At 41.6% G+C, this 26,273-nt stretch overlaps 1 protein-coding gene across 4 annotated transcripts in view; it reads left to right on the top strand.

Annotated features, from left to right (window-relative positions):
* ANKRD6 (ankyrin repeat domain 6) overlaps positions 1–26,273 on the top strand; it is a 331,467-nt gene that overhangs the window by 140,728 nt on the left and 164,466 nt on the right. For all 4 annotated transcript variants that reach the window (XM_077289733.1, XM_077289728.1, XM_077289729.1 and 1 more), the window contains one exon: positions 25,859–26,125. In XM_077289733.1, the coding sequence (XP_077145848.1) occupies positions 26,006–26,125 (120 nt within the window). In that variant the 5' untranslated portion in view covers positions 25,859–26,005. The remainder of the gene's footprint in view (positions 1–25,858; positions 26,126–26,273) is intronic.

The raw sequence follows: 26,273 nt of genomic DNA, 5'->3' as shown, positions 1-26,273 counted from the left end.
AGGATAGCGGCGGTGCCCAAGGAGGGACTAGAAGTGAGATAGATTGTGCTGAGTGAGAAACGAGATCAAAGCGATAGGAGAATACCAGTAGGAGTCGTGCTGTAAGACCGAGGCAACATTCTACTGAGGCGCACAACCGGTGGCCGGAACGCCGAGAGAGTATCATAATATCCAGCTTCAAGCAATACTCTAAACAGCGGCAGGACAGTCAGTCTCAGGCGGGCTGTCTAACTCAAATCACCTATGAAGAGCTCCGAGCCTACCCGTCAAACGGGTGCCGTTCCTACCCGAACCTCAGGGAGGGACGGAGGATTAGCAGAACATCATCTAGTCGAGTTGTGAGGGAACTTAAGAAACAGACACAACAGTTGTGGGGACTTTCCGTAAGCACAGCAGGGAAGGACCACAACACATAGCGCAAGCAGGAAGGCACAGATTTCCACCTGTGAAGAGAACTCTGGAGGTGCCATTGGACCGGCCGGACTTGCGCAGCCTGGTAAACCGTATTCTGGACTGAGGACTCAGAGATCTTCAGTAAAGAGGTAAAGAGACTGCAACCTGGTGTCCTCGTTATTTACTGCGACCTGCACCTCACAATTGCACCATTATCATCACACTCCATTCCTATAGACTGTGCGCCCCACGGCAGGGTCACGGGCCGGGGCCTAGCCGCCGTGACAACCCCAGAGCAGAGACTCAGAGGCCCGGTACCGGGTACCCCTCGGCCCTGCGGCGGTGTGGGGGCGCTACAACTTGGCGTCACGAACAGGATCTACTTAAGCCTGAAGAATCAGGTCATGTGTGCCTTGGAACTGTGATTTATTGTGCTTGGACTGTACTTTATTGCAAGGACTGTGCTGTGCCATTTGCTGCCAAAATCCGCCGCCATTACAGCGCTGAGGAGAGCGCAGGAAGAGAAGAGGGCGTGGAGTGGGCGTAGGCAAGCTGGAGAGCGCGAAAAACAATGGCCGCCCAGTCTAAATATTTCTGCACTGTGAGGACGTGTCCGTCAGCAGCAGAGATCCGCCTCCTAATCCTCAATGGAGGGCGGAGACCGAGAAAACGACACCGCCCACGAAGGAGAGAGCGGGAAAGAGACCAGGAAGCGACCCACGTGGAGGACGCCATGGCCAGCAGCTCTGAGCCCGACAGTGGGGTTGAAGTGGAAATCTCCCCCAACTACCCGGATGAGCACAGCAGCCCGTTCTCCGTGGACAGCACCGAACTCCTACGGGTCGAGATGGAGAGCTTACTCGACCAGCTTCTTCAACTGAACATAAAGGCCCAGGCTCCGCACCAGGCAGCGCCGGAAGAAGGTCCTCGGGCGCCGGATCCTGCACCGTTACCGGAGCAGCCGCTGAGACCCTTGCTGACCCCGCCGGAGGAACCCGTTGCGGAAGAAGAACCTACACTGGCTGGTGAGTCCGCCGACCCCGTCCCGCTGGCCAAGGGTTTACTGGTGGGTCCCGTAGCAGCACCCCCTCCCCCGGGAACCCATCGACTCCAGCGCCTGCTACCGTGGGAGGAAGCCACGGGCATGGAACACCGTATGCGAGCCCCAATCACCCCTACTCCCCTGCTGTGTGAGATCCACGCGGAGCGCACGGTGTGCCGCTGGGTGAACCCTGGGTCCGATCTTATGGGGTTCCCTGGGGTGGAGACCCAGGAGGGAGAGAGGGTGCAGGCCCTAAGCTGGGGAGAATATCAGGCCCAGCTACAGCAGCAGTGGAAGGAACAAGATGACAAGTACCAGGCCGGGCTGGAGGCCTGCCATCGGAAAGACTTGGCGGTGAAGGACCGGGCCCGCAAGGACCCCACTGCCCACCAGGCCCTGCGCAGGCAGGGCACCATTACCACCTTTAAGCTCCATGGGGGCTGGGGCTTTATCAAGGAACCGGGTCTGTATGAGGAGGTGTTTGTGAACCGGAGGGATGTTGAATCGCACCTCAGGGAGGGCCACCCAGGCCGGGATCTCTATCCGGGGGATAAAGTCTCCTACACCAGGCACTTTGGGGAAAAGGGGTGGTTTGCCCTGAATGTCTACAAGGAGCCGACCCCTGTGATGCCTCCGATTAGGGTGCCAGTAAAGCTGACCCCTGTAGCAAAGGTGTCCCCCTGTGGTCAGCCAGTGGTCGTGGCCAGGACCACCGAAGATACTCCCACGTGCACTATGGTCAAAACCACGACGTGCAGCATCGTCACCTCCACCACCCTCGTAGCCAAGGAGACACCGCTTACGGAGGGTGGTGCCCGTACTGCTGCGGAGCTGAAGACCGTGGGTACACAGACCCCCAGTTGGGACGACAGACCCCCTTATGCAGTACCAGGTGGATCGCAATACCCAAAGGGGTTGCCTCCGCCGGTGCTGCCCCCTGAGTGGTTTAAGTAAGCATGAATGCTTTGACAATGTACATAGTTCTTCCTTTAACTGTTTGTTTACTGTTTGCTGCTAAACCCGTCCAGGGTTAATTCTTTATGGATCCCTTTGTTGACCCAGGATCCCTGTTGTTTTGTTTATTTTTTCTGAGTTTTGCACGAGTTTTAAAAACTGCCGCAATCATGAACAGTGCATGATACAAACTTCTTGTATATAGTTTGCACCTTATTAAACGCGCTCCCTACTGGTTTTACTTCAAAAAGGACTCTTTGTGAAGATACCACACTGGAACCTTTGCTGGAGTATGGACTGGTAGCTTAAGAAGATATGCTACCTCATAAAGACTTGGTCCCCTCTTAAAGGGGATGCTCACTTGTGCATCTAAAGAATGGTATTGCTTTAAGATAGATAGCAATAATGTCTTGACGGAAAAGAAAGTGATAATAACGTTTACATGAGTAAGTTATATGTATTTAACTGGTTAATTGTGAGAAAATGTTTAATAATGTTGATAGGTAATGAGGATAGAAGGTAAACCCTGAGTCCTCATAGGAGTCATGTAGAGATGGCTCAGTGCTCTTAAACTGAAAGTATGTTATGTTCTATACTATGTATAGTAGTAGAAAAGACAGAAGGCTCGGGCTGAAAGGAGCGGTCCTGTAAGAAAGGAGAGGCAGTAGGTCTGGTGCCGATAGGACAGGCGGTCCTGCAGATTTAAAGAAGGAGAATGAAAAAGTTAAATTACCTTATAATGTGATTATAGGAAGGTCTTTAGTGGATTCAGAGTGTATGTCCTTAAAGGCAATGTTAAATTATTGTTCAACAATTTTGCACTTAGTAGAATACCCGGTTGGGTAAGAAGAGTTATTTATAGCATGTTGCTATAATATTTAACCATGTTTGTAACGTTCAAGTGTCCTTACCTCCCATAAAGGGAAGCCTGTTCAAGTATACTTACTGTTATTGCACTCAACAAAACTGTATGTCTTTTTGCTAACTTGTATTGTTGTTTTCTTCCCAGTCCCGGAGTACTGTGTTTAACCAGGGGGGAGTGCAGCGCCCCAGAGTCCTGGTCGTTGCAGTACTGTGGCTCCGCCACTATGGGGAGCTATGGTACGTCTGATGGCACTGAAGGAGTTCATCTGATCAGGTATCACAGACACCAATACATTTCACAGCCGGGCCTCCGGGGGGAGCTAAGGGTTCTATTCACTAGGCCACTCCCCACCATAGTGGGTAAACTGGGGGTCAGGCAGGAAGTTAGTCAGAAGCTGACTGGGTTGGAACCAGGCAACACCTTGTGGCAGAGGGTGTTGTGGGGGAAGATACAGTAGGGTCTCTGTCAGGGGTGGGATCCTGACAGAGGCTTGGCAACTTGAACGAACGTAACGGGACCGTGCCTGCTCAGGATAGCGGCGGTGCCCAAGGAGGGACTAGAAGCGAGATAGATTGTGCTGAGTGAGAAACGAGATCAAAGCGATAGGAGAATACCAGTAGGAGTCGTGCTGTAAGACCGAGGCAACATTCTACTGAGGCGCACAACCGGTGGCCGGAACGCCGAGAGAGTATCATAATATCCAGCTTCAAGCAATACTCTAAACAGCGGCAGGACAGTCAGTCTCAGGCGGGCTGTCTAACTCAAATCACCTATGAAGAGCTCCGAGCCTACCCGTCAAACGGGTGCCGTTCCTACCCGAACCTCAGGGAGGGACGGAGGATTAGCAGAACATCATCTAGTCGAGTTGTGAGGGAACTTAAGAAACAGACACAACAGTTGTGGGGACTTTCCGTAAGCACAGCAGGGAAGGACCACAACACATAGCGCAAGCAGGAAGGCACAGATTTCCACCTGTGAAGAAAACTCTGGAGGTGCCATTGGACCGGCCGGACTTGCGCAGCCTGGTAAACCGTATTCTGGACTGAGGACTCAGAGATCTTCAGTAAAGAGGTAAAGAGACTGCAACCTGGTGTCCTCGTTATTTACTGCGACCTGCACCTCACAATTGCACCATTATCATCACACTCCATTCCTATAGACTGTGCGCCCCACGGCAGGGTCACGGGCCGGGGCCTAGCCGCCGTGACAACCCCAGAGCAGAGACTCAGAGGCCCGGTACCGGGTACCCCTCGGCCCTGCGGCGGTGTGGGGGCGCTACAACTAGGTTTCCAAATTTATGCAGCTCCACACCTCCCCAAATACCAAATTACTGTTCCATTACGGAAAACACAATTTTCCATTTCAGTAAGTACGGTAATTTTTTCAGGGATTTGAGAGTGGGACATGTAATATAGTATGCTACTATGCGATAATAAAAAATGTATGAATGAAGCTAGTCTCTAGAGGGAAAGGTATTTGTGGACACAAGACTTTTTCCTCCCTTTTTTTCCACTTGTGTAGTATACATTCAGAATAAGCTCTAGGCTCTATTTCCTATCAATGTTTGTAGGCAAAATATAAAATAAACCTTGCACAAACTACTTAGTCCATAGGTTTGTAAACAAGTACTGTGAGTAGCTATAAAATCCACTTTAGTAACATTTTTGGGTTCTGTATATGTGTTAATTGGTACATTGAAATCTATAAGTAGAAAATAAATAATTCCCAGTTTATTTAGTATACATTCAAACATGAATTGAATGGGTATGGTCATGAAATACCTTACAGTATTACTAAGAGTCTTTTTACATAGGCAATTTCTCTGCCTATGTCGATTGATGATGAACAATATAGCGTAAATTGGCACTCGTTACTTTTATGTGTAATGCAGCTCAAGCGATTTTTGTGAATGATCGTTAAAAGAGACATTTAAAGGCAGTCTGCACAAAATGACTGTTAAAACTAAGGGCAGCACTAACTATTGTACTTTTAGGCCTATTTTTTACATCTGTAATACAGATCCACAATTCAGGCAAGTAACGAGACAAGATGCATCAGTTTTGCATCCTTATTTGATCAATTTTTGCACCAGTATTTGTATTCATTGCTATTTTTTCTCTATTGGGCAAAAGGGGATCCAATATAAAGTAATAGCAAAGAATTAGAATAAAAACTGATCAAATATTTCTATCAATCTAAAACTTCAAATTAAAGAATGCAGCTATTCATGCCTAAAACGAAAATGATTCTTTTTGAATTCAAACCCATTTAATAGAAGCAATTAAATAATTTGTGAATTACCATTATGCTGCTGGATTCACATTTTAAGTTAGTTCTTTGTTATAATTAGCCCTAAACTAGTAATTATGTTCTTACCTCAATTATAGAGGCATTACGTAGGTGATACTTTTATATAGACGTACAATAGATGATATGTCACTGTTGAAATATCTTGTCAAATGAATCATTAACCCCGTGATTCTAAAGCACTCTGTGTAGACTCTGGTCTTCCTGTTTGGCGCTGACATTCTCAGTAGTTTCCAAAAGAAATGCTGAGCTTTGGCGAGATACTGTTCCATCTGTTGTAGTTTCCTATTGGCCCAGTTTTTAGATGAATAACCAAAGCAAATTTGTACAATATTAGTTAGACTGCTGCACCTAAGCTAGATTTCACTTGTCAGGTTTTTTTTTAGTTTTTTTTCTTGTACATGAAAATGTTCTTTTTTTCCCCCCCAGTATGCTGGATCCATTTTTGCTCCATTGCGTCTCCAGAAGGGGGCGGAGCAAGTTTGCCGCTCCGTCCAAACCGCCAGCCATCCTGAAAGTGGACACATACCCTAACAGTGATTTCACAGTACAGGGATAGTAACACAGTGATTTCACAGTACAGGGATAGTAACAATGATTTCACAGTAATGTGATAATAAATACAGTGATTACACTATACAGGGATAATAAATACAGTGATGTCACAGTAATGTGATATTAAATACAGTGATGACACTATACAGGGATAATAAACACAGTGATGACACTATACAGGGATAATAAATACAGTGATGACACTATACAGGGATAATAAATACAGTGATGACACTATACAGGGATAATAAATACAGTGATGACACTATACAGGGATAATAAATACAGTGATGACACTATACAGGGATAATAAACACAGTGGTGTCACAGTAAAGGGATAATAAATACAGTGATGTCACTATACAGGGATAATAAATACAGTGATGACACTATACAGGGATAATAAATACAGTGATGACACTATACAGGGATAATAAATACAGTGATGTCACTACAGGGATAATAAATACAGTGATGTCACTATACAGGGATAATAAACACAGTGGTGTCACAGTAAAGGGATAATAACTGATGACACTATATAGGGATAATAAATACAGTGATGTCACAGTAAAGGGATAATAATAGTGATGACACTATACAGGGATAATAAATACAGTGATGACACTATACAGGGATAATAAATACAGTGATGACACTATACAGGGATAATAAATACAGTGATGTCACTACAGGGATAATAAATACAGTGATGTCACTATACAGGGATAATAAATACAGTGACACTATACAAGGATAATAAATACAGTGATACTATACAGGGATAATAAACATAGTGGTGTCACAGTAAAGGGATAATAACTGATGACACTATATAGGGATAATAAATACAGTGATGTCACAGTAAAGGGATAATAATAGTGATGACACTATACAGGGATAATAAATACAGTGATGTCACAGTAAAGGGATAATAAATACAGTGATGTCACTATACAGGGTTAATAAATACAGTGATGATACTATACAGGGATAATAAATACAGTGATGTCACTATACAGGGATAATAAACACAGTGATGATACTATACAGGGATAATAAATACAGTGATGTCACTATACAGGGATAATAAATACAGTGATGATACTATACAGGGATAATAAATACAGTGATGTCACTATACAGGGATAATAAATACAGTGATGTCACAGTAAAGGGATAATAAATACAGTGATGTCACTATACAGGGATAATAAATACAGTGACACTATACAAGGATAATAAATACAGTGATGACACTATACAGGGATAATAAACACAGTAGCGTCACAGTAAAGGGATAATAACTGATGACACTATATAGGGATAATAAATACAGTGATGTCACAGTAAAGGGATAATAATAGTAATGACACTATACAGGGATAATAAATACAGTGATGTCACAGTAAAGGGATAATAAATACAGTGATGTCACTATACAGGGATAATAAATACAGTGATGTCACTATACAGGGATAATAAATACAGTGATGTCACAGTAAAGGGATAATAAATACAGTGATGACACTATACATTGATAATAAATACAGTGATGTCACTATACAGGGATAATAAATACAGTGATGACACTATACAGGGATAATAAATACAGTGATGTCACTATACAGGGATAATAAATACAGTGATGTCACTATACAGGGATAATAAATACAGTGATGTCACTATACAGGGATAATAAATACAGTGATGACACTACAGGGATAATAAATACAGTGATGTCACTATACAGGGATAATAAATACAGTGATGTCACTATACAGGGATAATAAACACAGTGGTGTCACAGTAAAGGGATAATAAATACAGTGATGTCACTATACAGGGATAATAAATACAGTGATGTCACTATACAGGGATAATAAATACAGTGATGTCACTATACAGGGATAATAAATACAGTGATGTCACAGTAAAGGGATAATAAATACAGTGATGTCACTATACAGGGATAATAAATACAGTGACACTATACAAGGATAATAAATACAGTGATGACACTATACAGGGATAATAAACACAGTAGCGTCACAGTAAAGGGATAATAACTGATGACACTATATAGGGATAATAAATACAGTGATGTCACAGTAAAGGGATAATAATAGTAATGACACTATACAGGGATAATAAATACAGTGATGTCACAGTAAAGGGATAATAAATACAGTGATGTCACTATACAGGGATAATAAATACAGTGATGTCACTATACAGGGATAATAAATACAGTGATGTCACAGTAAAGGGATAATAAATACAGTGATGACACTATACATTGATAATAAATACAGTGATGTCACTATACAGGGATAATAAATACAGTGATGACACTATACAGGGATAATAAATACAGTGATGTCACTATACAGGGATAATAAATACAGTGATGTCACTATACAGGGATAATAAATACAGTGATGTCACTATACAGGGATAATAAATACAGTGATGACACTACAGGGATAATAAATACAGTGATGTCACTATACAGGGATAATAAATACAGTGATGTCACTATACAGGGATAATAAACACAGTGGTGTCACAGTAAAGGGATAATAAATACAGTGATGTCACTATACAGGGATAATAAATACAGTGATGTCACTATACAGGGATAATAAACACAGCGGTGTCACTGTAAAGGGATAATAAATACAGTGATGTCACAGTAAAGGGATAATAAATACAGTGATGTCACTATACAGGGATAATAAATACAGTGATGACACTATACAGGGATAATAAATACAGTGATGTCACTATACAGGGATAATAAATACAGTGATGTCACTATACAGGGATAATAAATACAGTGATGACACTATACAGGGATAATAAATACAGTGATGACACTATACAGGGATAATAACAGTGATGACACTATACAGGGATAATAAACACAGTGGTGTCACAGTAAAGGGATATTAACAGTGATGACACTATACAGGGATAATAAACACAGTGATGACACTATACAGGGATAATAAACACAGTGATGACAGTAATGGGATAATAACAGTGATGACACTATACAGGGATAATAAGACTGATGTCACTGTACAGCGATAATAAACACAGTGATGTCACAGTAAAGGGATAATAAACACAGTGATGTCACAGTACAGGAGATCTAAACAAAGTGATGTTTAATTATAGGGATAATACACAATGATGTCAAAGTACAGAAATATCACAGCTATGTCACAGTAGAGGGATAATGGATGCCGTAATGTCACACTGAAGTTGTAATAAACACAATGATGTGTAGTTGTATTTAGGTATCTTATTTATTTGTTATTACATTGGATTATGATCAGTATTGGTTTATTTTGTTTTTTGCCATTTGCGACACTTATTGAGATATACTAGTTATTGTCTGCTTATACTGGATTTTGGAAGGTTCCACTAAACATTGTTGGTGTCATGAGATTGAAATTGTAAAGTGAGATACCGTATTTTAAATGTTTTTAATCATGGACCATTCACTACTTGCATATTTCTATTAAAAGGCACTTGTCATGGATATTGCAATTAACCTACAGATGAAAGCAAATTCCATAAACAGAAAACATAATATACTCAATGAAACCCTATACCAAGTGGCACCAAGGGTGTAATCAACAGGACACTCTCAAATATCTCATGAAAAGCCAATAAGGAATGAGAGAGACAATTTGTCCAATATAAAACATAACAAATGTTATTAAACATGATTAAAACACCAGTGTATATATACAAATACAATAAAGAGACACAGCTGAGTAGTGTGGAACAATGGTGAAAACAGCACCAAAACCCTATAAAAAGGGGGCGGTCATATAGATGGGAGACCCAATGAGACAGCAGCGTTATATGTAGGAAATGCTAGTGCTTAAGTTCTAGCTGGCTATTCATCTAGTGCTCACACAATGCATCCCATATCAAATATAAGAGAAAGTAATCAGAGTCACAGACTTAATAATAGTAACAATTAAGTTGGATAATACAGGACACAGATGGAGAGCACTAAAGAATAGGCAGAATATGCCAATGTTTCCTTTAAAGGGGGTTCTTGCCCATCATCTCCACATAGTCAGGTGCTGACAGCCCCAATGCGCGTTTCGCGTGGGCTTCCTCAGGGGGCAGATATAGGGTTGCTGGCGTAGCTACAGTCACCAGTCACAGCACTGTAAGCACACCCTGGCAGTTTGACCACCGGCTCTACATTGGTACATTACAGAGCGGGCTGTCAGTCAGAGTGCCATTGCGCTGTTCACAGTGCTGTCAGATGTGACTTATTACTTTGGGCACGCATGTGTGACTGACAGCCAGAGGTGCCCAGAAGAAATTAAGTTTATTTTTTTCCAATGTGCCGCACTTTCAGTACAGTTGCTCGACACCTTCCTGATGCTATTAACCTGCAGATTAACCCTATATTTGTAGTTTATTAGTGTAATCTGAAATGACAGGTTCCCTTTAAATTATTGATTTTATGTAGGTGTGAACACTTTTTCATGTATTGTCTTCTTGTTTATCTCAATTTTGATAATGATAATTTTGTAAACATTTGTGTAAAATAGCACTTACAAAATTACAATAATTTTCTTTGATAATTTAAAACAATTTTGCCCTTTCTGCCCTGCCTTGCTCAGGATCCAATCCTGCGCAGAGTGCTACTCTGGAAAGTCAGTCCAGATTCACAGCATAATAGTATTTTATTTAACCAAAAAATAGAAATAAAGGAGAGATGTAATGAAAATTGCTGTATAGAATGTTATACATTTGGTTGAAACATTTTACATGAACTTTTAGAACAATAAATAATGGTGGCTATTGAAGTTGAACTTGGACATGTGGGAGCACAATTTCCACGTAATTGGACAAATGAACACATGTTTCTTAGGCTAGGGGCACACAAGTGTATATTCTCTCATCCAAGAGCATCGAGTCGGTTATGAAAAAAACAGACTGCTCAGAGTTTGATCATAGTGTGATTATAGTGTCATCCGTCACTATAATCGTCTAACTATAGACCTGGCAGGCAGGGTCGTCTCTCCTCCTGTACCAGCCGTGACTTGTATTGATTAAGATTATTGTACCTGTTTTTGTTTTTTTTTAATTATGTATACCCCTCCTCACATGTAAAGCGCCATGGAATAAATGGCGCTATAATAATAAATAAATAATAATCTTACTGATAGACTGTCTGGAATTCTGGACAGCAGAGAGATGACGCCTGGGCCAGAGAGGTAGATCTGAGTGCCATCAGCGTATAAATGTTACTGGAAGCCATGAGATCTTATGAGTTGTCCCAGACCAAAGGTATAGATTGAGAAGAGTAGGGGTCCTAGGACAGAGCCTTTGGGGGCACCAACACAGAGAGAGCAGGATGAGGAGGTAGTAGCGGAATGGGAGACACTAACTGTGGTGTTAGAAAGGTATGAGGAGATCCAGTAGAGGGCAAGGTCTTTAACACCAAGGGAAAAGAGGATTTGTAGTCAGGCAGCGGTCGACTGTGTTGAAGGCAGAAGACAAGTCTAGAAGGAGGAGTACAGAGGAGTCTGTTAGCTTTGGCAGTAAGTCTTTAGAAATTTTGGTTAGCTAAATTTCGGTGGAGTTTTTTGGGGATGGAAGCAAGATGTTGTCAAAGAGTGAACTAGATAGGAGGTGGGAGGAATGTTTAGTTTGGAAACGAACAGTAGCAGTGTGATAGGACAATATCTGGATGTAGAGGACAAGCCGAGGGATTGTTTCTTCAGGATGGGTGCGATTGTGGCATTTTTGAAAGCAGAAGGGAAGATACCAGTTACAGTATCCTCAACCACCCTGACGTTCTGCAATACATTGAGGTGTTTTGGGAATCAATGTACATGTAGGAATCATGCAAATCCAGTTAAAATAACAATGACATTTCTGAGGCCCCGTTTTTTAGGCTTAATAAACAAAATAGCGGAGCCTTACAAATCATCTTAGGAACATTCTGATCTGAGGTTGCAGCCACCATTTTATGGCATCCAAAATTACATGCTGATAAAATCTGCTATAATGAATAACCACAGACCCCAGGCCTTGGATATCTAAAATTTTATGGCTTTTTATATAAGATAGAAAGTCCTAAACGGTTTGTTGCCCTGGAGTCCTAAATTCAAATCCCATTAAGTAAAGTTAAGTTGAGTTTGTATGTTCTCCCCTGTTTGCGTGGGTTTCCTCTGTGTACCCTGGTTTGCTCCCACACTTCAGACGTACTGATAGGGAATTTAAATCGTGAACCCCAATGGGGCAGTGATGATGTCTCTAAAGCGCAGAGAAATATGGTGGCGCTATATAAGCAGCATACTGATAGGGAATTTAGATTGCGAGCCCCATCGGGACAGTGATGATAATGTGTGCAAACTGTAAAGCGCTGCGGAATATGTTAGCGCTATATAAAGATAAAGATTATTGTTATTATAATAAATAATAATACATTGAGCTAGATTCAACTCTTGGTCTAATACTTTATTGAAGACTTCTGCAGATTACCCTCAAATCAGTCACAAGGAATGGAACAAATTTACTGCATTAAAAGATTCTGGTAAATTTATACAATGGCTTTCACTCATCTGTTAGGTCTTTTATTTTTGGACTGAAAAGTTTCATTGGTTGAGACTCTTCTTCACAAAAGGATTTAGAACATCTGGGTTTTTATACCTGAGATTCACTCTTCTGGATTCTTGATTTTAATATTTATGGATGGGTTGAACATCTTCGCTAAATGTTTGTGAAGGAGCTGAAAGCTGAGGAAGATGGCTTTATCAACCCTCTATCTATGGTTAGCTTCTGGAAGAAGTGTTAGTGGTCAGATGATCTTAGGAATTTGAAATCTAATGTTGCCAGATTTCCTACAAGTGTCTGTAATGCTTCATTTTAGCTTGTAAAAACTGGAGGGGGGCTGCTTTATGGTTACTATTTAAACTTTCACGCTCTATAGAAAAGAAAACATTTGCCAAAGCCTGTTGTGTTAGCATCTTTCCAAAATGAAGGATAATCGGTTAACCTCCAAAGTTACCGTATGTCACTCATACACCACCTCTAGTTAAAATTAAAGAGATACCTTGTCAGTGCGTTTTTACTTGCAGTGTATTATATTTTGTACTATACATTTCAGTAACATGGCTCATAGACACCTCTGTTTCTATATAGTGAATATACCCTAATATCATCTAATTTTTATTCCAGATTTACTATTAGGGATTTATTTAAATTGACCAGGCTCCCTTTTTTTTCCAAACAAAAATGGCAACATTTTAAAAAATTATGTGAAATTTAATCAAAAAAGAAAATTCAAAGCTTCAGAATTTAAGTTTTTTTGTGTGATGTAATTACCACCAAAAAATGCAATAAAAGCATTGTAAGTACCCTAAAATTGTATCCATAAGAACTGTACCCCAATGCTAAAATAATCAATCCCTCACATATACCAGTGACAGAAGAATTATACGGTAAGTTACAGGTCTCAGAAAATGGTGACACGAACCAAGTTCTGATTTTGTTTTTAAAATTGTTTAATTATGTTATTGCCATAATCAGACTTGAACATAAATGCCACAAAACAGTGGCGGAAATACATTTTTTTTCCCATTACTCAATTTATTTTATGACAAAATGGTGACATCCAATGTTATATCTCATCCTTAAAGGGAACCTGTCACCACGTTTTTGGAAGATGGGATAAAAATAGCGTTAAATAGGGGCAGAGGTGGGCGTTACATTAGTGTGTGTGTTATGCGTTTATTACCCACCTAAGTTGCCGAAATAACTTTGCAAAGTCTCCGTTTTCGCCTGTCAATCAGGCTGGTCAGGTCACATGGGCGTGGTGTCTTCACCCAGATTTGGCGTAGTTTTCCGTTGGTGGCGTAGTGGTGTGCGCATGCCCAAAGTCCGGAATCCTCTTCCAGGGGATTTAAAATAGCGCGGTGTTCGTTATTGCATTGGTGATCGGTGGGCGCGGCCATCTTCCTTTGGCCGCGCGTGCGCAGAAGCGGCGCTCTGCTGGCCGCGGCTTCAGGAAAATGGCCGCGGGATGCCGCGCGTGCGCAGATGGATATCGCGGCGGCCATTTTCCTGAAGCCGCGGCCAGCAGAGCGCCGCTTCTGCGCACGCGCGGCCAAAGGAAGATGGCCGCGCCCACCGATCACCAATGCAATAACGAACACCGCGCTATTTTAAATCCCCTGGAAGAGGATTCCGGACTTTGGGCATGCGCACACCACTACGCCACCAACGGAAAACTACGCCAAATCTGGGGGAAGACAACGCCCATGCGACCTGACCAGCCTGATTGACAGGCGAAAACGGAGACTTTGCAAAGTTATTTCGGCAACTTAGGTGAGTAATAAACGCATAACACACACACTAATGTAACGCCCACCTCTGCCCCTATTTAACGCTATTTTTATCCCATCTTCCAAAAACGTGGTGACAGGTTCCCTTTAACAAACAAGCCCTCATATGGGGATCAGTAGTAAGCTGACTTTTTTCAGATTAATTTCCTTATAAAAACAACATATATCTATTTAAACAGAGGGTGCTGGACCACAACAAGGGACGAAAACTGCCATAGGTTAATCCCCAACATTTGGCTGCTACTACATGTAAATATGGGACAAATCCCAATTAAAGCACATCCTATACATAAAGCCCTTCTAATATAATGCCTGTACAAGAGGATCTACTTTGATCTGAATGTGCTCATAATATATTCTCAGTTATAAGGTAAGTACACTTGTCCTACTACTGTGGCACATAAATTATCTTCAAAACATGGCATATGTGTAATAGGGTATAGGTAGATTACCTTATGGTCAGCCTGATGGGGGAGTACCTCGGCGTCCCTTTGCCTATTACACATATGCCATGTTTTGAAGATAATTTATGTGCCACAGTAGTAGGACAAGTGTACTTACCTTATAACTGAGAATATGTTATGAGCACATTCAGATCAAAGTAGATCCTCTTGTACAGGCATTATATTAGATGGGCTTTATGTATAGGATGTGCTTTAATTGGGATTTGTCCCATATTTACATGTAGTAGCAGCCAAATGTTGGGGATTAACCTATGGCAGTTTTGGTCCCTTGTTGTGGTCCAGCACCCTCTGTTTAAATAGATATATGTTGTTTTTATAAGGAAATTTTTCTAATAAAATACTTTGTTTTATATCAGTACCATGGTCGCGGTCATTTTATTGTTTTGATCAGACCTTTGTGAGATAGAAATTGTTTCGGTACGGAGTCCCCCAGAGGGGAGGGACATTTATGGTTATGAATTGAGCATATTAGTGTGAATATTTTTTCAGATTAATGCTAAAAAGAGACAAAGTCTTAACCCCTTCACCCCGGAGCTTTTTTCGTTTTTCGCTCCCCTCCTTCCCAGAGCCATAACTTTTTTATTTTTCCGTCAATATGGCCATGTGAGGGCTTATTTTTTGAGGGATGAGATGTACTTTTGAACGATACCATTGGTTTTACCGTGCCGTGTAACAGAAAACGGGAAAAAAATTCCAAGTGTGATGAAATTGCAAAAAAAGTGCAATCTCACACTTGTTTTTTGTTTGGCTTTTTTGCTAGGTTCACCAAATGCTAAAACTGACCTGCGAATATGATTCTCCAGGTTATTACGAGTTCATAGACACCTAACATGTCTAGGTTATTTTGTATCTAAGTGGTAAAAAAAAATTCCAAAGTTTGCTAAAAAAAAAAAAAAAAAATTGCGCGATTTTCCGATACCCGTAGCGTCTCCAATTTTCATGATCTGGGGTGAGGTGAGGACTTATTTTTTGCATGCCAAGCTGGCGTTTTTAATGATACCATTTTGGTGTAGATACGTTCTTTTGATCGCCCGTTATTGGATTTTAATGCAATGTCGCGGTGACCAAAAAAACGTAATTTTGGCGTTTTGATTTTTTTTCTCGCTACGCCATTTAGCGGTCAGGTTAATCCTTTGTTTTTATTGATAGATCGGGCGATTCTGAACGCGGCGATACCAAATATGTGTAGGTTTGACTTTTTTGTAATTGTTTTATTTTGATTGGGGCGAAAGGGGGGTGATTTGAACTTTTTTATATATTTTTTATTTTTTTTATATTTTTAAACACTTTTTTTTTTTAATTTTGGCATGCTTCAATAGCCTCCATAGGAGGCTAGAAGCATGCACAACTCGATCGGCTCTGCTACATAGAGGTGAAGTACAGATCACCTCTATGAAGCAGAAATGCAGGTGTAATTTGAACGCTGACCACAGGGTGGCGCTCAAAGCAATCGGCCATCAACAACCATAGAGGTCTCAAGGAGACCTTTTGTTGTTATGGCAATGCACCGCTGACCCCCGATCAAGTGACAGCGGCATTTAACTAGTTAATGGGCACGGGCGGATCGCGATTCCACTTGCGCTCATTGCGCGCACATGTCAGCTGTACAAAACAGCTGACATGTCGCAGCTTTGAGGTGGGCTCACCGCCGGAGCCCACCTAAAAGCAGGGGATCTGCCAGCTGACGTACTATTCCGTCAGCTGGCAGAAAGGGGTTAAAGGGAATCTGTCACCCCAAAATTGGCCTATAAACTGAGGCCACCGGCATCAGGGGCTTATCTACAGCATTCTGTAATGCTGTATATAAGCCCCCGATGTATCCTGAAAGATAAGAAAAAGAGGTTAGATTATACTCACCCAGGGGCGGTCCCGGTGCGATCCAGTCCGATGGGCATCGCGGTCCGGGTCCAGCGCCTCCCATCTTCATGTGATGACGTCCTCCTCTTTGCTTCATGCCACGGCTCCGGCGCAGGCGTACTTTATCTGCCCTGTTGAGGGCAGAGCAAAGTACTGCAGTGCGCAGGCGCCAGGAAAGGTCAGAGAGGCCCAGCGCCTGCGCACTGCAGTACTGTGCTCTGCTCTCAACAGGGCAGATAAAGTACGCCTGCGCTGGAGCCGTGGCAGGAAGACAATAAGAGGACGTCATCGTATAAAGATAGGAGGCGCCCGGACCGTGACACCCATTGGACCTGGACGGCCCCTGGGTGAGTATAATATGACCTGTTTTTCTCATCTTTCAGGATACATCCGGGGCTAATCTCAGCATCACAGAATGCTGTAGATAAGCCCCTGATGCCGGTGGCCTTAGTTTAAAGGCCAATTTTGGGGTGACAGATTCCCTTTAAGCTATTGTCTATGCGTAAGTAATATTTACACAGTCGAAACCCAAAGTCTGAGTAAGGAGTTTCCAGTAATTCATATGCAAATTGCCTCTTCTGAGAAAAAGAGGACTTAAACTCTATAGCGCCACCTGTTGGAAGTAGCGATCCTACAAGTCACAATCAACCCTTTAACGAGTCGTGCAATATGACTTAGGATAAAAGACAAATCAGTATCTCAATTCGCAGACACGGTGTTTCTGGCTGTTGGCCCTCGTCAGTAAGCCTCCTTACCTTGACAAGCCAGAGCTGGTATGTCACTCCCCATAAGGAGAAACGTTACCCCTTAGCCCCCAGTCCAGAGCCTCTCACCTAGCCAAATCAGTTCACATGCTTCTCACTGACTAAGGCCAACAGCCCGAAACACCGTGTCTGCGAATTGAGATACTGATTTGTCTTTTATCGTAAGTCATATTGCACGACTCGTTAAAGGGTTGATTGTGACTTGTAGGATCGCTACTTCCAACAGGTGGCGCTATAGAGTTAAGTCCTCTTTTTCTCAGAAGAGGCAATTTACATATTTAAATTCCCAGAGGAGCATTGCACAGCGAATAAGCCTCCTTACCTTGACAAGCCAGCTGGTATGTCACTCTCCACAAGGAGAAATGTTACCCCTTAGACCCCAGTAATTCATAGGCAGGTTTATTATAGGCACGCTTTGCTGTGGTAAAATACTTTTCATTTTGCTCTTTGCATTTTCAATTTCAATCCTTCAGATCTTGGTTATGTTTATCTATTTTTTCTTCTTCGCATTGTTCTTACAAATATGATTTGTAGTCTTTGACTAATACAAATTACGACAAACATTTCCTCATTAGAGGACATGAAAAGTGTGTTTCAACACTGTCTGCACACATCATTTGAATTTCCTTTGTTATGGGCTTTTTATTTAGCGGGCTTCCCATGGATTCCAAGCATGGGGGTGGGGATGAGCCAGCAGAATTCAGCCATCTATTGTGACCAGCAAATGCTAACCTTTCAACCTTGCCTCATTCACCATTTCCAAAAATGAGCTCCTAGGAGGTAAACAGAAGGCGAGCACAGTGGTTAATTTGTGGACTTGGAGAAAAGTAGTTGAAAACACAAACACACTCATTGTATTATGTATAAAACATAACAGTAGGATATTACTGAAGAATATCTTTCTCGTGTTCATAGGTTGGCTCACAAAGGTGTCCATGAAAGAGATCAGCATTGGTTTAGAGTCTGGAGACTCCTGAAGCGCCCTCATATCCTCCTTCTTTGTTTTAGTAAAAGCTTACATACATTGCTTTTCATGCTTGGGGAAGTTTCTTGTGAAGCAGGATATAAGCATGAGATACTTGCTCACCAAAACTGGTGATTTCAACAGATTTGTCCAGAAGAGGTACTTAAAGGGTGTTCCCATCTCCAAGATCCTATCCCAGTATGTAGTAGGTGTAATAATAATATTAGCAAATATCTCCAATATGGACCACTCCTGTAGTGACAGTTAGTGCCTCAGTTACCTGTTCGTGGTCATAACCATGGATACCTAAGCCACTGCAACGCCCTGCACATGGGGTAAGTGACAAAGCGAATCAGAAGAACTATACTACATTTGTAAATGGAGGTATATGCCAATATTATTATTATTACACCTAATACATATTGGGATAGGATCTTGGAGATGGGAATCCACCTTCAGCAAAAACCTTACATATATTATTTTCTGATGCAATTAGGTGGAGCCACGTGGCGACCTTTATGATGTGACAGCAGAAAAGTCATGTGATGAAAGCATCTGTGCAACTTATGTCCGTTTTGCTGTTGCACAACTTTTATTTTTAGAGCTCTGATTTTGCTGGAAAATAAAGCAGCCAAGTTGACTGGTCGTATGTCGCTTGCCTCTTGCACTTAGGCCATGTTCACACTTCGCGGTTTTTACTGCGGATCCGTGACGATTTTGATGCTGCAGGTCCGCAGCAGTTTCCATAGCGTTTACATTTACATGTATACCCTATGGAAACCGCAAACCGCAGTGCACATGCTGCGGGAAAAACCGCGCAGAAACGCAGCGGTTTACATCCCGCATGTCACTTCTTTGTGCAGAATCGCAGCGATTCTGCACCCATAGGAATGCATTGAACCGCTTACTTCCCGCATGGGGCTGTACCCACGATGCGGGAAGTAAGCGGATAATGTGCGGGTGGTACCCGGGGTGGAGGAGAGGAGACTCTCCTCCAGGCCCTGGGAAGCATAAATAGTGTAAAAAAAAAAAAGAATTAAAATAAAAAATGATGCTATACTCACCTCTCAGCACTGCACGCGGCTGTCCGGTCTGGTTGCTGTGCGAGCAGGACCTGCGGTGACGTCGCGGTCACATGACCGTGATGACGCCGCGGTCACATGACTGTGACGTCACGAAGGTCCTTCTCGGCACAGCATCTTTGGAACCGGAGCGCCGGGTGCAGCGCCCAGGAGATCCGGACATCAGAGGGTGAGTATAACCAATTTTTATTATTTTTACCATATGCAGCATCAATAGTACAGGAGTAATCCCGCAGCGGAAATCGCAAACCAAACCGCGATAAATCTGCAGGGATAACCGCAGCGGTTTTGCCCTGCAGATTTATCAATTCCGCTGCGGGAGAACCCGCAGAGGGAGGCCGCAAAGTGTGAACATAGCCTTAGTCTATGGCAAGTGAGTATGCTGCGACTTGTGAATAAAAATCTAGCTCATTTGAAAACATGTGCGACCCTTTGCTGCAGGTCGCAATACGACACCATAGAAAATCATTAGCTACAAATTGCAATGCAACACTGTGATTGCAGGATCCCATGACAAATGTCACCATGAAGCCCTAGCCTAACCCTTTTGAAGAATCGCCTGGATGCTGTCACACTTATTGTTTATATTTTTATTGTTTTCCAAAGTCAGTCATGAGTCACATTCTTTCATCTAAGAGCACCTTGCTAACCTAAAATTTGATCTTCAGTGTTGAATTTCCTAGTTGGTAATGTGATGTTCATGGGATGCGAGACTGATTACAAAACTGTAAAAGTAATGGGAAAAATTGTAGTAGCATGGGGTGAATTGAAGTAATATAACCCAACATCAGGCAGCAGATATGTATCCGATGTCTCTAGAGCAGGGGTGGGCAACTAATGTTCCCAAGGGGGTCATATGAGAGGATGCTACTGTTGTGGAGGGCCAAACCAATAGGGGGAACTTAATTTTGCATATTATTATTGTTTTATATAAATTTTTATCACATAATATTTAGAAGAATGAAGTTTGTTGACTACCTGTTACTGCTAATACATGTTACAATAGAGCTTACTGTAAAATGTATTCTTACCTGTAGTAATAAATAAAATGCATATAATTTACAGAATTTTATAAAGTTTATAAATCGTACTGCTCCTGTTATTCAGCTCTTTTATCTTGACCAACAACTTCTGACACAATATAATTCCCCCACAGTCCCCACACAGCCCTTGCACAGTATGACATGCCCATACAGCACCCTACACAATATGTTACCATAAAGTCCATAAAGACAAAATATACAGCACCCTACACAGTAAATTACCATAAAGTCCATAAAGACAAAATGAAGAAACAAAGTCAATCCGCCCCACTGCACCTTCCAGTTACTAGACCAATGAATCTTACACACACAAGATAAGTGCTTTGTCGCCCCAAAGGAACGGGTGCTCAATCCAGAAAAAAGCATACAATGTCCAAATATGATGAAAAGTGATAGATTTATAACCTACATGCCATTTCTTGTGAGAAAAGCATCCAGCCCTGTTTTAAATGCTGTTATATCGGCTTTCCACAGTCTAACTGCTCCAACTGTAGATAACCCTTTCCTGTTTAGCTGCGAGAATCGCCTTTCTTTCACATGTAATGAATGTCCACTGGTCCTTTGTAAGGACCATCCATCCCATATACCGTAATAATCTAGTTGCTCACCTTGGAACTGACTCTAAAACTGGAACGCATATTCAAGATGCAGGCTTACAAGTGATTTACAGAGGGGTAATAATACATTGGGATCATGGGGTTATATCTTTCTTTTTATGGATCCGAAACTATATTGCTCAGTGCCCACAGAGATGGTACAGTACTCCCATACTCAATAAGTCACCATGCTCCAACGCGCCCTGGTCTCCAATCACATGCAGTTCACAGTTCTCTGTCAGCATGCCTGCTGCTTCATGCTCCACTTCACCAGGACTTCCTCTGGACACTAGTTCACAAGCAGAGACACAGTCCTTTTCCAACTTTAAACAAGTAACTTTACTGCTGTCTGTTCTCAGCCCGTTCAAATCAACTACAGCAAGCACTTCGGGTACCACACAGTTTGCATCAGTCACATTTCTTGTGCTTTCCCTGTCCTCCTTCAGCATGTACCCGGGTCATCCCTTCCCGTTTGGCATCACAGTGTCCTCTCTGTCTAGCTTGACCGCACTCAGATACTCTCCTGTCCGCTTCGCACCAGACAAAATGGCACCTGTCCATGTAGAAAGCTGCCACATGATGAGCAACCTGTGTTGCTGTACTGCTGTTAGCTGTCTCACTACCATCTGCACTGTTATAATCTGCGCTGCTGTAATCTGTGCTGCCATCTGTGGCCCTCAGGTCCTGAACGGCTGGGCTCCTGTCTTAAAAGTTACGGGGCTGACTGCCCTGTCAGGGCTCCCTGGCCCAACTGACTAAAATGCCGAATGCTCCTCGGCTTAACCACAGCTAGCCCCTCCTACATTAACTATTTACACTCTGAGCATCACTATATCCTCATCTAGTGGGCCAAACAGGGTACTACACTTTCCCTATGATAATAATGAACATCTTCTTATACAAAGCAGCAGTAATAAATATGTACATTATGACACATACCCAGTAACAGTAGTCAAAGGTAAAACATAACATTATACATAAATATACATTATAACATACGGTACGGAGACGGGCAAGGACATAATGCACCCCCTTACACTTGTGCCCATTTGATAATATGGACCCTCTGAGGAAGAAAAAAAAGCACAAACAGGTTTTTCGTGACCTCTATCACTTCATAGCAGTTTATGGCTCTTTTAGGCTATCTGCACACGTAGGAAAAGAGGTGCAGAATTGTCTGCACAAAAGCCGCATCTCCTGGCAGAATCCACAGCCGAGGATTTGCCGCGGATTTTGTGCGGTTTTTATGCGGCATCGATGCAGATTTTCAGCGGTTTTTGCCACTGCGGATTTTTATCATGGAGGGGTGCAGAAACGCTGCAGATCCGCACAAAAGAAGTGACATGCACTTCTTTGAGATCCGCAGTGATTCTGCACTGATTTTTCTGCACCATCTGCACAGCTTTTTTTTTCCCCATTGAATAACATTGTACTGTACATCACAGTGCAGATCTGCAGCATTTCTGCGCAGAAAAATCCGCTGCGGATCCGCAGCAAATCCGCATCGTGTGCACATAGCCTTAGGGATTTGTCAAAATTCTGTTGGTTTTTTTTAATGCTGATTCAGGTGAAACCCCCAGAGACACTGCATAAACGTTGTTTGAGCAGTGCCTGGCCCTATAGTACAAGTTACAAGACCCTATAACAATAAAAGATACTTTTATAGTCTCGAGGCTTTAGCTCATTTCCATATAGTACTTCTCAGCAAGAAGTAGGGCCAGTCAATGGGTGACTCTACCAGCTGAAACTGTGAGCATTGAAGGCAGGCTTGTATATACCGTAATGCTATCGTCAATGGGTGTGGGGAGCAGTTGACTTTTTGTAGGACAGAAGCAGGTGAAGGGATACCTGGGACCACTAGTATCTGAATCTATTGAATCTATAGTGGGAACAGATACAGCGGCCACATCAGTAAAGTGTGCATATTGAACAGGAAGCCTATGAACCTCTTCTTACGTGTTGGTAACCTGGTGCGACGTCATTGTTGCAATGTGACGTTCCTATCACCCAGGTAGATGGCTTACAGGGCTCCTTTCTGACTGCCACCGATTACTGACATTGCTGCTGGATCAGGTCCTAGAAATTGATTCGCCCCATGAACTGAATTTCTATAGACCTTTCTTGGCCATTAGTGATGTACTTAGCTGTGATACACTTTTAATTCATAATACTTGTGTGAATTATTAGCAGTTCTCTCTATTGTGTAATGTGGTAAATATTTAATCAAAATATTTTTATACATAAATACATTTTCAAATAAATAGAAAATATATTTGTTTACATTTGAATATAAATATCAAAATCAATTTTTACATTGCTACCCATAAGTATTATGTTTGATGTTTACTTTATCAAAATATAGCACCAGGTATCCCTGTTCAGCAGTGTTGGGAATAGGCCTCTGTAAGAAGGAATTTGGACATAAAGCTGGTAATGCTATATTCCATCTACATTTCATATACTAGGGTATACATTTTATATAATTAGCAATTATAAAGAAAGATCATTCAAATGCCAAAATAGTCAGTAGCAAGATGAAAATGTCAGTTTTTTCTTGTATTATAATCCATACCATTTTGATTTTTTTCCAGATCCATAAATCACTATACAAAATTGTATGAAATGTTGCCAATGTCACTTCAGTTTCTACGTGCTGCGAATATTTTTTTTTAACTCTTTTGTTTCTATGGATGATTATTGCATAATTTTTCATTTACCTGTGATGTTAAAGCCATAATATTTATATCTCCAGAGAATGTTTTTGTAATACTCGTTTTGATCCAAATGGACAGGGCTTCCTATGTTTAATAAGTTATAAGTCTTTAATAAGTCATCCATAGTTTGGCTACTGCATTCTTATTCTTGACATATTGATGTGCTGCCTGTACAGGAATCCACAGAGATTTTATCAACATTCCCTGAGCTTCCGTACTCTTCAAACACCTTACTTTGAACTTTATAAATTAAGGCCCTCTGGGCAATACTTGCCTGAAATTCTGTTGATGTTTATTTAAAAGTGATGTCAAAAATTTTGAGAATTATGCACTGAATGAAACAATGATGTTGTCTTTTATGGAACCTTTGCAATACATAACTAGTAACATTGTACTAACGGGTGTACTGTGAAGTTGAATTACATAGGATGCAACCAGTCTTGTCGGCAACTTTATTTATCAGGGCTGTGGAGTCGGTAAGCCAAACCTCTGACTCCGGCTCCTCGATTTCCATGACTCCGACTCCACCAAAATGGCCTCCGACTCCACGACTCCGCAGCCCTGATTTACATGCCATGATAATTTAACAGAATTCATCAAAACACACATGGATGGTACCCTTAGAAACAAACATGACCTGGGTAGAAGAAGACATGAAATAGAAAAAGAGGAATCTTAATGATCACATAGTATTTTATTTAATGATTTCTATTTTTTTATGATTGTATTTTAATAGTATGTTGTGAAATAAAATAATGGAATGCTTAGTTACTATGCAATAGGGAAATACATTTTACAGTACTCCGTGGTTTATACCTTTTAATGGTGAACTGAAAAGATGGTAACAAACTGCAAGCTTTCGAGACTATTCAGGTCTCCAACAGACCTCTATGGTTGTCACTGCCGGTGGTCGGCACTCATAGCAAGGGAGCAATTCTGCTACATTCATGCAATCTGATCATCGCCTGTATGTAGCAGAGCCATACAGGCGATGATCAGATTGCATGAATGTAGCAGAATCAGATTATGGCAGCTTCTTGTCACCCATGGAGACTATTGAAGCATGCCAAAAGTAAAAAAAATATTTTGAAAAATATTAAAAAAATATAAAAGTTCAAATCACCCCCCTTTCGCCCCATTCAAAATAAAAAAATAACAAAAAAAATCAAACATACACATATTTGGTATTGCCACATTCAGAATTACCCGATCTATCAGTATAAAAAAGAATTAACCCCATCGCTAAACGATGTAATGAGAAAAAAAAGTAAAAACGCCAGAATTACGTTTTTATGGTCGCTGTAACATTGCATTAAAATGGAAAAAAAAAGCCCTCACATGCCAATTTTGACAAAAAAATAAAAAAGTTATGGCTCTGGGAAGAAGGGGGCAAAAACTGAAAATGCTAAATGAAAAATACTTCTGGTCGTTAAGGGGTTAAACGTGTGTGAAATACCGGTTTCGTCAGTGTTTTCTCAGTGTGTCATCGGTGTTTTTCCGGTGTGGATAAAGAAAGAACTAAATTACAAAGCTTCTCCTATACTTTGCAATGATGCCATCCATGTTCTGTATGTATTTTTCACTGACCCATAGACTTGTATTGGCCCTTGTGATCCGTGTTGCTGAAAAAATTGGACATGTCTCTGTGTGTTTTGCACAGGCACACGGTCTATGAAATACACAGACCTGTGAACAGCACCATAGATTATAATGGGTTCGTGTTGTATCTGCGAGAAAATAGGGTCCAACACGGACGTCTGAATGAGGCAAAAATCATTTTTCGGTTTGTCTCCTTATTTTATATACGGAGTTTGTAGTACAGTAATGTATGTAGCATATTCTACTCTTTTAATTATTTTTCTTTTCAGATCTACAAGATGCCAAGTTGAAGTATGTGATACAAAAAGCCGTCCTTGCTGTGAAGTATGTTGTACTTGCACTCCTGTGAAAAGATTCTCAGCTAATGAGCACATCTGTATCCTACGCCTGTCCTGAGGACTTCCCGCTTCTAATTCATGAGCCAGCAAGATGTGGTCGCTGCGCTATCAGAACGCCTCCTCGTAGCTGCATACAAAGGCCAAGTGGATAATGTTGTGCAGCTTATTAACAAGGGTGCCAAGGTAGCAGTTACCAAGGTAACTAGAAAGTCATTTATCGTATTGTAAGGATGGCAAATCATGCTTAGCCCAACAGTCAGCATAGAAATATGGGCACTATTACTGCTGTTCAGAATTTGTCAGATCGCTGGATTCACGTCAAAGCGAGTTGAGCTGCAATACCTGA

The sequence above is a fragment of the Ranitomeya variabilis genome, chromosome 2 (assembly GCF_051348905.1).
Source record: "Ranitomeya variabilis isolate aRanVar5 chromosome 2, aRanVar5.hap1, whole genome shotgun sequence".
NCBI lineage: Eukaryota > Metazoa > Chordata > Amphibia > Anura > Dendrobatidae > Ranitomeya > Ranitomeya variabilis.
The sequence above is the reverse complement of the archived record's forward strand: the minus strand, read 5'-3'. Positions and strand labels throughout refer to the sequence as shown.